The sequence below is a fragment of the Haliotis cracherodii genome, unplaced genomic scaffold (genome assembly GCF_022045235.1).
Source record: "Haliotis cracherodii isolate W230 unplaced genomic scaffold, xgHalCrac1.p SCAF_9, whole genome shotgun sequence".
Taxonomy (NCBI): domain Eukaryota; kingdom Metazoa; phylum Mollusca; class Gastropoda; order Lepetellida; family Haliotidae; genus Haliotis; species Haliotis cracherodii.
Window position 1 is genome coordinate 49,190,841 of NW_027266343.1, and position 17,000 is coordinate 49,207,840.

A 17,000-nucleotide genomic window follows, 5' to 3' on the forward strand; every position below is an offset into this window, starting at 1 on the left:
TTCTCATTCTGTTATTGTTTTGAAGATTTTTTAATACCAAATTAGTCTGTATATTCAGATTTCAACTGAAAATAGTTTAATATAATTCCATATAGAAATAATAGGAAGATTTCGTAAACTTTCTTTAAAACAGTAATTATTTATCATGAACATTCTTTGGTGTGATTAACCCGAATTATTTTGAAAACAGGAAAACTGTCAGATTTCCTCAAACGTGTGTTGTGTAATTTAGGAGGGTATTTGTCTCAGTGATCAAATTACATGTATCAACCACACCTGAATATTTTTTCTCAATATTTTAGCATGTTTATATCACTTGCATGCAAAGGTATTGATAACCTAAGACAAGTGTTGTGTGTTCAATGTCAGGATTATATCCAAGTAGCTAGTATAAAAGTGCATGTCACTTCTACTGCACAAAGTCAAGTTTCAAATATTCACCCCTCCGAACTAGATAACCCTCCCTTCTTAAAAACAGCCTACACTGTATGGATTGTTTCTCCTGCGTTATCAGCAGTGGATAAACAAAGACATGTAACTAAGCAATGACATGAGCTTTGACCTGCTCCACTTCTTAATCACCCATTGTCTTAACATCTAATTAATTTGTCCTAATGCTATATGTGTAATCTCTTCTTAATCTGTGCTATTTATAACGAGGCTAGACTGGGTCTGGTTCTCTTTCAGGGAGATTATACAGGCACGAACCTGTCCTCTTGTTGATAATTCAATCCTCTACCTCGGGGCCTCAGTGGAGGAGTATTGAACCACGATTGATCCAAGTGATCGACTCTCGGACCGTATTCCTAGTCCAGGTGTCACTCCTACAGGTGTACTCAAGATTTCATTATAAGGTGACAGTCTCCATATTTGCTTCCTTGGGACGATATTTGTTCTTTGATTGCGGACTGTTGTTTAATGAGGCATGGCTTTGAGACGGATAACGGTTCCTAATTAGTGAGGAGGGTCATGTTGTGAAACATGAAAGACTAGGGGGAGTCCATGCTGATCTGTCTCGTTTGATTTGCGTGTCGGTAGAAGTCAGTATTTGGGATGGCCCAGACCTGTGCCAAGTGGACAGTAGAACAATATGACCACTGACTGGCCCCATGTCAAGCAGGGAGGAGTGAGGGGTTGGACTTGAAGGAATTCAAGTGTGCTTGTTATACTGTAAGGAGAGACGATTGAAGACAAAACATAGCTTATCTTCTTAGGTCTCCTTGAACAGAACTCACAGGTGAGATTTTCTGGATTTTTTGTTTATCTGTGTTTGTATTTATTGTCTGAAGTTATGTTTAATTTTTTTTTATTATGTTGATATACAGTATACAATGTGTTTCTTGTAAGATTTGGGAGTGGTATTTGACATAATGTCTGTCATGTTTGTTCAGTCTCTTGTTTGTTCTCTTAGGTAGCCTGTTTGTGTACAGTGTTTGTGTACAGTGTTTGTGTACAGTGTTTGTAGTACAGTGAGGTTATTGGCACTGCTTTAAGTGCAGGTATATTATCAGTATGTAAACTGTGTTGTTAGTTCCTTTTGTGAGAATATAAATAATTTAAACTATCTCATTTGAAAATGAATTAACAATTGATATTTCCCATGTGGTGACTAGTTATATGTTGTGTTGACAAACCTGTCATAAAGATGGATACCTCTCTACCTGTGTTACACAAGGGCAGGAGGTGTACTTGTATTATCAGGGAACTGGTACATGTTTGAATAAGTGCTAAACAATACTGCTCCTACATGTTACACAATGTATATGTAAAAGATTCATCTTATAACTTAGTTGGTCCTGTACTGTATTCACACAACTTAGGTGAGACTTACTATAACATAGTTACAAGGGCCTACCCAGACTGGAGGGTTGGGAAGTTTACGTTAGATAGTTGATGGAGATCTTGTTGTTGGTGTAATATTTTTTATACTGCCTTATAATCAGGATATAAGGAAGTTGATTTCATCATGCTTGTTTTACAGTAATACAAACATGATTTTCTATGAAAAAGTTAAATGGGAATATTAGATATGTTTGCAAGTCTGACATAACAAGGGCCTACTCAGACTGGAGGGTTGGGAAGATTACGTTAGATTGTTGATGAAGACGTGTTATATGTGGATCTTGTTGTTAGTGTAATATTTTTTATACTGCCTCATAATCAGGGTATAAGGAAGTTGATTTCATTATGCTTGTTTTACAGTAATACAAACATGATTTTCTATGAAAAAGTTAAATGGGAATATTAGATATGTTTGCAAGTCCAACGTTTCACCCCAAAAATCCTATTTGGACTTTATAAAAAAATTAAGGTGAGGTGAAATGGGGGTTAACGTCACATTTAAGATTATATGCGACATGCAAGCACATGTGTATGTGTCTGGTTGTACTAGTCTAGGCTAGTTTTATAGTGCTAGCACACTAAGATATCATGCAGTTTAACATGAATATGCCACTCAGACACAGTATACTGACTCTGAGCTGACCAGTCCTTGTTTTAGCCCCTTAATGCCAAGCGCCAGGCAGGGTAACAACAAGTCCCATCTTTTAACATCCTTTTGTATGACATGGTCGGGGATGGAATCCCCGACCCTCGCTCTCCATGCAGATGATCCACCACTAGACCACAGAGGCTGTCTAAAAAATTAAGATAAACATGTTGGTTTCTGTCGTAAGGTTGAATTATTATTCTACTTGTAGTCATATGTTAGTCACCAGTCTCAGAGAGAAAGAGAAAAAACGATAGCTTGATGTTTGTGTTTATCTTATACATATTGTTTCATGACTAATGTCTTGTAACCTACATGATGTCTGGTATTTTATGATGCTTAGTATATGATAATGTCTAGGGTGTAATAATGTCTGGATATAGTATGTTATAATGCTTGATGTGTTATAATGTCTGGATAGAGTATGTTATAATGCTTGGTATGTGATAATGTCTAGATATGGAGTGTTATAACCCTTGATATGTTATAATGTCTAGATATGGAGTGTTATAACCCTTGATATGTTATAATGTCTGGATAGAGTATGTTATAATGCTTGGTATGTGATAATGTCTATATATGGAGTGTTATAACCCTTGATATGTTATGATGTCTAGATATGGAGTGTTATAACTCTTGATATGTTATAATGTGTAGATATAGAGTGTTATAATCCCTGAAAACATAACACTCTTCTCCTCCAGGATGGATCTGCAGCATGGAAATTTGATGTGTCGGTGAAGGTTCATCTGACTTTAGATTCCAGAAGTCAACTGGCCAGAAAATTTCCAAAAGTATGATGGAAATATGCACTTTTTCCAAATAGAAAATAATTCAGTGAAATACTCAGTGTGATATCAGTATATCAAGCATGGATCACCTACAAGCAATGAGCGAAGGGGTGGAGGAAGCGTTGTCCCTGTTGGAGGTGTTGTCTAGTCGGAATTCGTGTATCACAGAGCTGGAGGTATGGGCATTATGCAGAGAGTGTGCACTCACATTGGAGTACATGCAGAGTGAGCCTGATCTATACCAGGGGCTGTGCATCACCCCCGAAACTGTTGCCTTCGATCAGACTGGGAGCGTTTGTTTTCTGGACCTCGGAATTGGTGAGTTTCTTTCATTTTTTATTTATCTTAATTACGATATAGAACCATGTACTGGCAATCAACTGTGCAGTGAGAAGTTGATGAAGAGTGAGTGAGTGAGTTGGGTTTAACAACACTTTTAACAGTATTTCATTTATATCACAGCGTGTCAGCTTAATGTGGGAGGAAAGCCCAAAACCAAAGCAGAAATATGTCCGACAAAGCTAACATTTCACTAGTCCCTGCGTAAGTGAGAGATTTATTTTAGAATCTCTGATGGTTCTGTGGTTTGTAGTAGAATGTCTAGAATGCTCAAGATGACAACACAGATGTATGACATCATTCCTGCCTCAATGCGTTCATGGACATGTCATTGTAAGATCAATAATAAACAGAAATATGTCACAGACCGGATTATCTGCCCAAATCTGAATATACCAGGAAACTGAGTCTGAAATGTTGAAGTTCCTGCCAAAATGCAGCCTCTTACAATTTTCAAAAACTTTGATAAGTGTAAACAGCCCAACTTGGACCAAGAAATCTTGGTCAAAGTTTTCTTTGACCAAGTTGTTGATAAAAGTTTTTGATAGTGTAACGGGGGCTTTAGACATAAATGCTGAACATTGTACATAAAAAAGTTTGTTTTTTCTAAAAGAGTAATGTATTTTTAATCAAAATAAATTCTGAAACACACACACAATATTAGTAACGATCGATCGGTTTGAACAACATGCAGGACCTCGACTCTGATCTTTCACAGAGAGAGCAGTTCGTTCTCCATGAAACTTGACTATGTAATTAACCTGATTTAATTCTGTCATGTTTGTGTCTGTGTACTATATTCGTGTATTGCAACACACATTAACATACCAACACACCACCACATACCAGGACCCACTTGCACAAAGCGATCTTAGGGCTAAGATAATCTTAACTCCCATACTTTAACATAGGCTTACAATAGTCGTAGCGCTAAGATCGCTTTGTGCAAGTGGGCCCTGAACACACCAAGACCTTCAAATTATCTATCTTTTCAGTCAGCTATTCTAAAGCATGTAAATTATGCACTCTAGCTATTATTTTACCTCGATCGTTTGGCCAAAACGTGATAGATTATTGCTATTACTGGGGGAGTATGCCCATCCATGCATGGGTGATGGTCTTGATTGGTGGGATCAGAGTAGCTAATGTTCCCATTGACACTTTGCATCGCTTAAACGTTGCTGAAATGTTAATCCATGATTATGAGGAGATTATCAGCTCTGTGTATTACACAAACGCCACACAGAAGTCGAAGATTATGTTACGTATAAATGTAAAGGGGTTCAAAATGAGGTCAGCTAATTACAACTTCAAACCAAGAAAATACCTTGACTGTTGCCTTATGAAACACGTTTCAAGTTGAACATTTTCTTTTCAACAAATTGTTTTAACTACAACACTTCTAATCATATTTAATAACATTGAGAAAAAATATCATTTTAACACATAATAATGTTATCCCTGACAATTAACTCATTGATAAAATATTCAATGAGGTTTTTTTCAACTTTGATAATATTCTGCTCAGATTATCCTCATGACGTGAGCTCAGTTCATAAATTATTCACAGTCTCCCTAGTCTGTCTCACAGACCCTGGAGAAGGAATTAAAAAATGAATCCAACTCAAGTCTTGAATGATATGACAAATCTAGACTGCCTCAGCTCTACGAAGCGTTGTCCTGGGCTCCATTTTTTATTTTGTAGATACATATTTTAAGATAAGATGACTTTATTCCTGGGACTGCATGTCAGTCTATCTCCTTCTAAATCTTCTGTTCATGTTATTAGATAATTGCTTGTTCTGACTGCCTGGAGGAAATCTGTTCCAAATAGACAATTCGCATCTTGTTCTTCCTGTGAGTGAGTGAGTGAGTGAGTGAGTTGGGTTTAACAGCACTTTTAACAGTATTCCAGTTATATCGCGGCATGTTAGCTTAATGTGGGAGGAAAGCCCAAAGTGATGCAGGTCTGAGACGTTTACCACTTTGGTGAAACCCACGAGCACGGGTATGGTGCTGACAAACCTAGAAAAAGAGGAAGGAGGTATCTTATAAGGTTTAAAATAAGACATCTCCAGCCTTTTCATATAATCAAATGAGTGTTTTAAGCTGGGCTAATATACAAGGCTGTGACAAAAATAACCATGTTGAGTGAAATCATTTTAGTCATGGTACAATACATAGAGCAGAATAATAGTGATCCCTGATGTATACGAGCACGCCCTCACAGTCAGAGAGATACACCTGACTGACCTCTGACCTGCTTGAGTGAGAACACTGCAAGATAAACCCTGAGAATTGTGATTGCTGTATTCAGTGGTATGTTAATAAACACATCTACCTGTGGGATGTAGCTGGGATGCAGTAAAGGTAGGTAGGACAGTGATGTAAGGTTAGGCTGCCATCAGCTAGATCATTCTGATGATTGGTGGAGTCAAGAGTTTAATATCTATATTACATGTAGAAAAGTTGTGTAATTGTATCACTGTGTAATCATGATGACCTATACACTCACTAGTCTGTAGTGTTTCACAACTGTTAACAGATCCCAGGATAGTTGAGAGTAGGGCTGGCTAAAAAGATTTATAATCTGAATTATCGTCGATGGGAAGAAATATTAACTAATATCAATATGAAAATTTTGTTATCGATAATATCTTTCACAAACTATTGGGAAGAAATAAAGTTTAAATTTACTGAAAAACACTTGTTATTGTCAATGACATGTCAATTGCTGATCATGGAAGCAACAGTTATATATGTTAAATGTCCAGAAAGTTATCCATGCATAAATGTGTCACCACTCACCTTTCATGTGAAATATGTTGATTTCTTTCGGACTTTCTTTTCGGATGTTTTGGATGTTTGCTCAAAATTACTTCTCCAATATGTTTTGATAATTGATCGATATTTTGTTAACAATTATCAATCTCTATGATCTATATCGATAGCCAGCCCTAGCAGAGAGTCTTCCACTTGCGGATTCCACATAAAGTCATTAAGCTTGATCCACATACTTCTTGTTTCCCCATCACCTTGGTCCCCCTTCAAGGAGCGACTGGAGCGCTATGTATGTCGTAAGTCTATGTTTAAGTGTAGGAGTTACGATAATCGTTGTGCTGAGATAGCTTTGTGAAACGGAGCCCACTCAAACACTTTAAGAAAATGACGTTTTTACCTTGAATACATTTTGGACCTACTTTGTGTGTACATAATGCTATTGATTGTACCCTTACTCATCACTCCTGGTTTTCACCCATGGTGTGACGAGCCCGGGTCTGATTTATACTGGTACATCAGTCTGCGACTTTAGCTTCTTATCGGATGCCCGAGTCTAGTAAACATCCGTTTGGTCTTGTAAGATCAATAAAACTCACTCACTCACTCACTCACTCACTCACTCACAATATTCTGTCATGGTCAGTACTCAATACACTTTCGCTACCTTTGCTTAATTTGTCAAAATGACTCTCCTGAACAAGAATATGGGACAGATTTACACTTACACATGTGGAGTCATACAAGAAAACCCTTGACAGATTCAATCAAAACAGAAAACTGTTGTGAAGGAACTTTTAGCAGGGAAGATGTTTCCATAAGTGTCAAGACAGAGTGAGGGACGTCGTTATGCTGGAAATCATTTCCAGTCAAGTATTTGTGATTTTGCCACTTGTTCCAATGATGAAAGCACAACGTAATTTGGTCAGATGACCACTTTTTGTGTAGCAGCATTTGAACTGGAATCATAATCAGGCTGTGCTGGTGAAGGCCCAGGGTAGGAATGGATTGGAGATATTATACCCTGGATAACCAAGGTTTCAACAGTTTTCAATAGTTTCATTCAGTTGGCAAAGTCTGAGAATTTTTGTTGAGTAATTACCTTTCCCCTTTAGCCATTAAGAACAGATTTCTTTTCTCTGTTGCACTGCCAATAACAATATTTGTTTGATGTGTCTAAATTGACAATTGTGTTTCATGTTTAGTCAAAGGATTTGGGTGATATCCAAGATGTGGCTGTAATTTGCTCAATTTAATTGTCCCATCCTATTGTGGGGAAAAATTGTTCAAGTGTTTCAGTGCTGCATACAGAAGACTTGTTAATTTGTTTTTCCAAGATAATCACTGAACAATCAAATTATATTGAGGCTAAGTCAAGACCAGCTGACTCTATTGTTAAACAGCTTCTGTCAATAGGAGGCAAGATAAAAAAAATCATTTTACAAAGTTAAAATAAAGATTCAAGAACTTTTAACAAGTACGGTACTCGGAACTTATTTGAAATAGATGTAACAAATATTCAATAATATTGTTCCTGAGCCATGTCGTCTACTACTACCACTACCACTACCACTACCACTACCACTACCACTACCACTACCACCAGCATCTCCTCACAAAAACAATCATACACATTAGTGATGTGTTAATTATTTATTATTGGAAGCATGGCAATTCAATAGTTAATTAGGTTTGTTTATATACGAAAATACATGTACTTCGGGAGAGTATTGATTGTGATGTAAACACATTGGGCTGAGGCGACGATGTTCACTCACCTGTGACCGTCATCGTACATACATTGACGACTCAGGTTTAAGTGGGTAATTAGCACTAACGAAGTTACATTTAAATAATTAATTATCAAGTGTGAAAGTACATTTCTCTGTGGCATCCCAACTGGATTGTGAGTAAATTTGTGTTAGTTTCCTGTCAAATCAATTTTGCCGTTCTGAAAGAGATGCTATGACTTGGCAGGTAGGTAATAGGTAGTCTATATGTTACACTTGGGCAGAGTGTGTTATCTGTCAGGTATGGTGGACAATATATAACATTGAAGGAGGCATGTGAAGCTGGACAATGTTTTCCTGGGAATAGTTCTGAGGAAAACAGCTTTCGTTGATGACTACGTTACACTTGGGCAGGGTATGCTATCTGTCAGGTGAGGTGGACAATATATAACATTGATGGAGGCATGTGAAGCTGGACGATGTTTTCCTGGGAATAGTTCTTAGGAAAACAGCTTTTTTTTATGAATACGTTACAATTGGGCAGGGTACACTAGCTGTCAGGGAATCTAGACAATATTGATGGAGGCATGTGAAGCTGGATGATGTTTTCCTGGGAATAGTTCTGAGGAAAACAGCTTTTGTTGATGAAGCGTGACATGTACAAGGTCAAATGTGTTGTTGTGCAGTTTTAGTGTGTTAGATTATATCATATATATTTTGTTTCTTGAAACAACATGTTTCCATCATTTGAAAAGTACTGAGGACTACTACTATCACTTAAATGTTTTGTTTTTACTCTTTTAATTCAAGTTCATGGTCTTCGTGACAGTTATGTGAAGTGATTTTTAGTTATCAATACAACCAATAGTTAGTGTAATAATGGTTTGGCACATATTTTTCATGTTTAGTTTTCATAATTCTACGCTGAACTCACAACTATATAGTTCAGACAAGTACTTTAAAGGGAAGGGTATTTATGATGTTGATAATGGCTACTACTTCTACAACAACTACTAATATTGCAACGGCTTAAGGTTAATAATTATGCAATGTAAATGAATTGTTAATCATAACATTAATATTGATCGTTTATTAATAATATTGAAACCCAATATTTTTAAGGTATATTTGACAAAGAATCAGTCCAGCCCAGCGTCATCAGGGCCACTTCACACATTCTGACAACAGCCTCATGACAAATACAGGGATTAAGGCACGCATTAAACATAATTGCCAGATTGGTGCTATTGTTGGCTGATACCAAGGCGATTGTTGTCCTGATTGTCTCCAATGTCTCTGAGGGTCATCCCTCAGTCATATGTTAATGACTGAAGCACTAATGTGCAACTTGACCATCTAAGTCATCAATCGGCTCAGTGCCCCCCCCCCCCCCCCCCCACACACACACACACCACACCCCTCCTCTCCACCACCCCACTCACTGGTGCATAGATAGAGAATCACTCCCATGTGTCTTTTCATATAATACATATCAACACAGTTCAATAACAGTATTAGACTTTGTGGTGACGATACATGTCCGAATACTGTAAGAGGATGAAATGTAAAGTTTATTACAAACAAAAATATATTTGCCCACATCTGGTTTTTGTGGTGTAAAATTAACAAAAGTAATGACCAACAGCCACTATGCACAGAAATTTATAATATGGTAGCATTCTTATTAACTAAGCAATCCGTATTGATACGAGGGTGGATTGATAAAAGTTCTGAGCCTCTCTGAGAAAGAATTGTGTAATTGTGAAATCTTTTGTTTTGGACATTATATGATGTCACTCACTCACTCACTCACTCACTCACCCACCCACCCACCCACCCACTCACTCACTCACTCACTCACTCACTCACCCACCCACTCACTCACTCACTCACTCACTCACTCACTCACTCACTCACTCACTCACTCACTCACCCACTCACTCACCCACCCACCCACTCACTCACTCACTCACTCACTCACTCACTGCATGTGTAGCTCACGTTCCTGCATCCTCGTTTATCCTGAGTATTATTTGTTTCAAGAGATAGAGGGGTAGCCTAGTGGTTAAAGCGTTTGCTCTTCACGCCGAAGACCCGGGTTCGATTCCCGACATGGGTACAATGTGTGAAGCAGGGGTCCGGAAAATTTAAAATCCCAATCGGACATTTACATTTATGCCACGCCCCCTTCAAACAGCGTGTTTTAGTACGACTTTTTACACACAAATTACAAGTTGTTACGTATTCATAATATGATGAATTATGAATTGTTTCAATTTAAATTGTTTAATTCGCCGGACGATTAATAACAAATAATATCATTTTAGATATATACGTTTGTTTCTGTTATAATAACGATCTGTCAACGTTGTGAACGGTCTAATTAATATTCATGAGTCTGCTCAAGTGCACGCGTTGTAATATTTGGATCGAGACTATTATCCCACATTTGGTTATCACGTGACCTCACGGGAAGAGTTTTTTTTTTAAACTAAAGATTATTTAAAAACAAGACAGATAATATAATCATAAATCCTAAACTATCGTTGATAGCAATAGTTATTTGAATACTTTTTCATCTGTACTTAATTATTGACCATAAAAGTTTTTGATAGCGATCGTCACAGAAAGCAAAATGGCGGTCAAACAAGATTCAATATACGACTAGCTACTGAAAACAATAAAATCTGCAAATCCTCATTGTATGTCAACCAAGTGAAAGTCGTTAGCCACGACTTACAAAATGATCATTCAGACTTTGAGGGTTTGGCAGATCAGCTCGACTGATCTGCATCGGTCGACTGGCTGTCGTCACGCTTTCGCTTCTTGTCTGAGGTTACGTATCGTAGCATTGTGAGGATTATGAGGTACATCGATGATGCAAGGTATTTATGTACAGTTGTAAACACATTTTACTCAAATTAACAAGATGTTCTCAGTAATAAATCCTCGATTAATCAGTGTCAACTCAGTTTATTGCCTATTACAGTGATTGACCGATTGGACTATCATTCTAGGTACGATGTATTTACAGCAATCAAAACAAACAAAGCTTGTCAGTGTAGATAATCTTCATTGTGTTACAACTGCAGACAGAAATTGCTCAGTCCTAACTGTTGATCATGTCTGGTCAAAATTTAAGAGTGTCCGGACAATACTTTTTAAAATGTCCAGACAGAAACATTTAAATGTCCGGTAAGCAATATTTTAAACCGGACATTTGAGATTCCTAATCGGACATGTCCGGCGCATATGACGGTTTCCAGACCACTGGTGTGAAGCCCATTTCTGGTGTCCCCCACCATGATATTGCTGGAATATTGCTAAAAGCGGCGTAAACCCACACTCACTCACACAATTCAAGAGAGAGATTTATAGATAGTGATAAGATAGATTGAGATGGTCACATCAATTCCGAAATAAATCTTTGGCAGAGAGTGACTCGAGGGTCTCCTCACAGTAGAATACAGATTTAATACAATTGACATTCAAGGCTGAGATGCCCATGAAATGTTCCGTCTGTGGCACATACTTCTACCGCATATCATCAAAGACAATCTCCAGTTAGACAAGAGCCCCCAGGGTTGCTCTAAAGGTACCTCGGTGATTACAGATGTACATAGGTAAACTATTACTTGCATTCACCATATGCCTGAGGCTGCCTGACATATATATGGCCGGTATTATAACCAATTACTGACCGGTCAAACGGGCCACCTGTTGCAGACCTTTGACGAGCTTCCTGTTGCGTCAATGCCCTTGTACGATTATCAAGGCTTATACAGCACTTCTTAAACCCCTGTAACTAACTGTCATACATTTAGATGATAGCTCCTCTTTGTTTTGTGTGTGTATGGTTGATGTACATAGTTGCTGATGCACATTTGTAGTAGGGCTGGTACTGATGACTTGGGTACTCGGGTTGGGTGGGCCCGTCCTGAAAAGGATAGAGGTACCCACAGGACTACTCTGACCCATGGTTAGTCACGCGTCATATAGTTTAATGACAAAAGTGATCTAGAACTCCATGGTTTCACTTCAAATCACTAATTTTTGTATTTCTTACTGACTATGCATTCATTCCTCTTAAGTGTTTAATTCAGAAATAAATGAAGAGTGGGAGTTGTTTATCATACAATGAAACACTGCAGGGAGAATAAACCATGAGGGGCACAGACTTATGTACAAAATGTACAAGCTTTAAAAATATTTACCTAAAGTTTATTAATGATGACTCCTGGAAGAGAATTTGATCTCACAAATGTCGGACAAGTCCATTTTACGAAAGGGTGGGTTAAATTTGGCATTTCCTGCATATTCTCACAATCCTCACGTGATTGTATGGACCTTTTCTCCTAATAACGATTGACATATCTCTCCCACTTTTGGATGCAACCCTTCAGTCACTGTGTTTATCTGCATAGCCCAGCTACATGGGAAACAACTCTCCAGACACTTCCCTCTCAAATATAATGTACTACAGTATATCAAGTTGAGGCCGCGTATTCGTATCTCCAGAAATGACGTCATGATAGAACACACTATATTCTTCATTGTTCTTTTCGATTTATCATGTAGCTGTTTTATATTTAAGAAATAAACAATGAGTATATATAAAGATAAAGCTTCAGTCATCTTCAGTGTATGTATGGCCAGATCATTTTATACATGTATCTAAACCTTGATTGTGTTATGTATTTAGCCTACTGACTTCTACACATTGACCAACAAAGTCTATAACAGAAGAAATTGATTAGTCGGCATTAATCTTTGTCCATCTTGCCTTCTGTTGTTGGATGTCCCAATGTGAATTTAATATCTATTCACACAAACACATGCATTAAAATGAGATATCGACTGTGGTGAAACTACCATCAAACTATCTCTGTTGGAATCCTGTCCAAGTTTACATCATGTAGGAATCTATGTCAGTGTTTCTGTAGTGTAACACCTATAAGTGAAATGTCTTTAAGGTTATCCCACATCCGGGATATAACAGGTCACTCTGGTTCCACAGGCATCCCAGACATAGCTACATGTCATCTGTCCCAGACACTGATGTTGAATAATATGGATATGTGCAACAGGTTTGAAGCCACAAGCAGATCAGGTTCCAACACTGGGTCACTGAAGCATCCCAGGCATAGCTACATGCCAAAAGTGGTTCCAGCGGAGCTGATGAAGAGCCCCCTCCAAACCTCCGAAGAGTGTTCTTGAGATTGATATTTTATCATAATGTGGTGTTGACATCAGTATAATAACAGTTACCTCCCTAGATATGTCAGGTGTCATCCACTGTCGTTTGTTGCATCTTCTTCCCCACCCCAGTTTATTGTCATCTCTTCAGATGTTAGCCTGTCACAGATGCTACTTTCCACAGCACTGCCTCCACTGCTCCCCACAGTCACAATGGACGTTATTCTGGTCAGGCTAACCTGTTTGATTATCTTCACTGTCTCAGCAGAGTCTTTGATGTGTGCAGCAGCTTTACGGCTGCGATCTAACCATGGCAAATTTCTTCGTTATTTGAGGATTATGTAAGAAAGTATTTTGGTTATTTTGGGTCAAATGTTACTTTCAAAATAGGGAGGGCAGGGTTAAAGCCCCCATCACACTCAGACACACAGACTCACTCACACACACACACACACACACACACACACACACACACACACACACACACACACACACAGAGAGTCAGTGACCAATGGTCTTGAGGTGATATTGATGATGATGCCTGTCTAACTGATGATGATTATGATAATCCACATCATGATGAATGGATGTCGTCAGACAGAGGATAAGGATATTGACAAATTACCCCCGTTTTCCTACCTGTCTCAGGTGTGTCACCTGTGTGAAGTTATATATCACAGAGTAATCAATTTCCTAGAGTACCTGTACATGCCTGTCATTAACACTCAGGTGTCATAGAGCTTGCTAGGAAATCTGGTAATTGGTGACATATGTCTCAATGGACATTCTCATTGCATTATATCAATTATAAACTTCTGTTACAAGAATGGTTTTATTCTATTTACCATATTTGCCTTAATCAGCACCCTGGGTGCTTAGAAAACTGTTAAAGTGGGGCTGCTTCTTAAAACCAAACACAAAGCAGTAGTGAGAAAAGAAGAGTTACTAGGCAATTATATGCCCCTTTTTCGCTGCTGTCATGTAAATATTTATATTTACCTGTGACAAGATTGAATATGTAGCATACACACCATGGAACCTTGTTAGTTCCTCAGACCCTGTTGGTCTGGAAAACCATCCTCCTATTGCTTCACACATTTGTACCCATTTGGGGAATCAACCTCGGGTCTTTAGCTTGACGAGCGAACACTTTAACCACTAGGCTACCCCAGCACTTAGTGGATGAACGAACGAACGATCGATCGAATGTTATTACATGCAGCTGTAACATTGCTCACTGCCGCATTAAACAAATAACAAGCTTTTAGTAGACAGTGGTCACTGGCTTTGTACTCTTTCTTGAAAACCAATAAAAAATGTTTACAAAATAATAATCTGGTAAATTGACAAAAATGGGAAGTCCATGCTGACATGTTGGGATGTCATCATAAGTTGTTAATACATCGATGCCAATTATAACTATATGTTATAAATTTATTATCCACAGAAACGTTTAGTTTTGTTAAAATTACAATGGTTAAAATGAACAATAGGAAGGCAGAATATTCAATTTTAAGTTGATTAGCATTAAGTTTAATTTCTTTGACAGATATTTAGAAGTTGGAGTAATAAGTAAATATAAGAATTTATGGATGAACAACTTCTTTATTACAACTAAGAGCGATGTTTCAGTGTAGGTTCTAACACTGTTATCAAGTAAGTGATTACTTAACATTAAGTTGATTAATTGCAGGCCTCGATAGGACATTTGTATCTATTCACATGCAGATTAAGTAATTTTGTTATTAATCAATATACCATGATACTTTTTCGTCAATATATTGATTCTAAACTTTCTAATTAATGACCCGTTCATTCTGACATGTGAAGTATATAGGGAATGTGTCCTCGTACATGACAGCTGACCCAGATTCAGCATAGGACTAGTCCTGGAAATGAGTGTGGTTCGTATGTTGCACTCAATCGCAACATGATCACACATGACTGGTGCTTTCGAATGAAATGACTACCAACATTCTACAGAGGTGATTGTCATTCTGGGTAGAAATACTCTGTTGTCTATTTGCAAATGTTTTATTCAACTTTAGGCCATTTTAAATTAATTGTTTGATTTTCATCCAAATTGTTAAAAAATGTAAGGCAGGGGTCATTTTATTCTTTATATATTATTCTATATGAAAAACAAACTGTTCAAGATGTCTGTGTACAGGGTATCTGTGATTCGCATGAATCATGAACACACGTAGCAATTGTATTTGTCTGTTTACTTGGCCACAATAAAATAATTTGAGGTGAGTGTTTGGTAGCGGTTGGTTGGTCTCTCTCTCTCTCTCTCTCTCTCTCTCTCTCTCTCTGATATATCTTTACAACATGTCTTCAGATACTTGATCAAAGCACTTAACAATAATATTGATGAAAACATAATTGTCATTACTTAAAACTTTTTCCTCTACTATTATTTTGCAATTGTCAACAATGGATCTGGCAAAATGCTGCTGCAAAAACACACAGAACTCAATTATGATAGATCTTGATAACAACTCATAGTAATAGGAATCTTCGGGAATCTAATTATCCAATGTAAAATGTACCGTGTACTTGAAAACGTGTCTGTAATACAATCTGTATTTAGTATACCAATATAACATAATATCTATCAATCAATATGAGAATACTGATATATTTTTTATCAATGCCAGCCCAACTGACTGACAATATTGTGACGGTATACCAAATTAAAATTCATAGACTTAACCTGAATATAAATTTGACACGATCAGTGACTGAAGTGTATGAATTATGAATATCAGTAAACAACAAGGGGCTTCTATACTCCACACAACGTGTGTCGAACTGGGAGTGTTTGGCACAGACATTGATCAGCGTATTGGTCCATACCAAAGATGTATATGTGTGTGCAGTGTGTCTTTCCAGTTCATCGAACCCAGGTCAAGGGGAAATATGACCCATTGGTGTTAGCCTAATGGTGGGTTCATTCAACTCAGAGCATTAGCCCTGTATGTTATGTGTCACCGATATTACCGTAAAGACACTAGTAGTGCAGACTTCTACTTACTCAAAAACTCAATGGAAAATGTAGAATTATATGCTTCATCTAAATCCTTTTCAAAAACATTATTACAACTTTGTTAATACTTCAAAACAGATATGATTTCTAAATAATTTATAGGGGCGGTCGGGTAGCCTAGTGGTTAAAGCGTTTGCTCGTCACGCCGAAGACACAGGTTCGATCCCTGACATTAGTACATTGTGTGAAGCCCATTTCTGGTGCCCCCCGCCGTGATATTGCTGGAATATTGCTAAAAGCGGCGTAAAACCATACTCACTCACTCACTAAATAATTTATAAATTTGCATTTATATAAGTATTGTCTGTTAATGTTAAGCTTTATATAAAGATATGTTCATTGTTTCTATTAAGGCTGGGACAAGTCTAAATTTACTACCCGGGTACCCGACCCCCTATTACCCGACCCTACCCGGTACCCACTCAAGTTGGGTACAAAATGTTCCCTTGGGAATTTTTTTACAGGAGCCCTGGCAAAAAGTATTTAGATATAGTATGTAACGATCTGAAGTTGACTAAATCTTTGTCTTTACTCAAATGTAGCGGCCATAAAATTTCCGAGTCCCGTGATGGGATTCGAACCACGGACCTTCTGATCAGAGGTCGGACGCCTTGTCCACATGACCAAAG

At 37.7% G+C, this 17,000-nt stretch overlaps 1 protein-coding gene across 1 annotated transcript in view; it reads left to right on the forward strand.

Annotated features, from left to right (window-relative positions):
• Positions 1-3,229: 3,229 nt before the first annotated feature.
• LOC139452368 (uncharacterized) overlaps positions 3,230-17,000 on the forward strand; it is an 80,790-nt gene continuing 67,019 nt past the window's right edge. Inside the window, exon 1 of the mRNA XM_071233827.1 lies at positions 3,230-3,597. Coding sequence (XP_071089928.1) covers positions 3,360-3,597 — 238 coding nt within the window. The 5' untranslated portion in view covers positions 3,230-3,359. The remainder of the gene's footprint in view (positions 3,598-17,000) is intronic.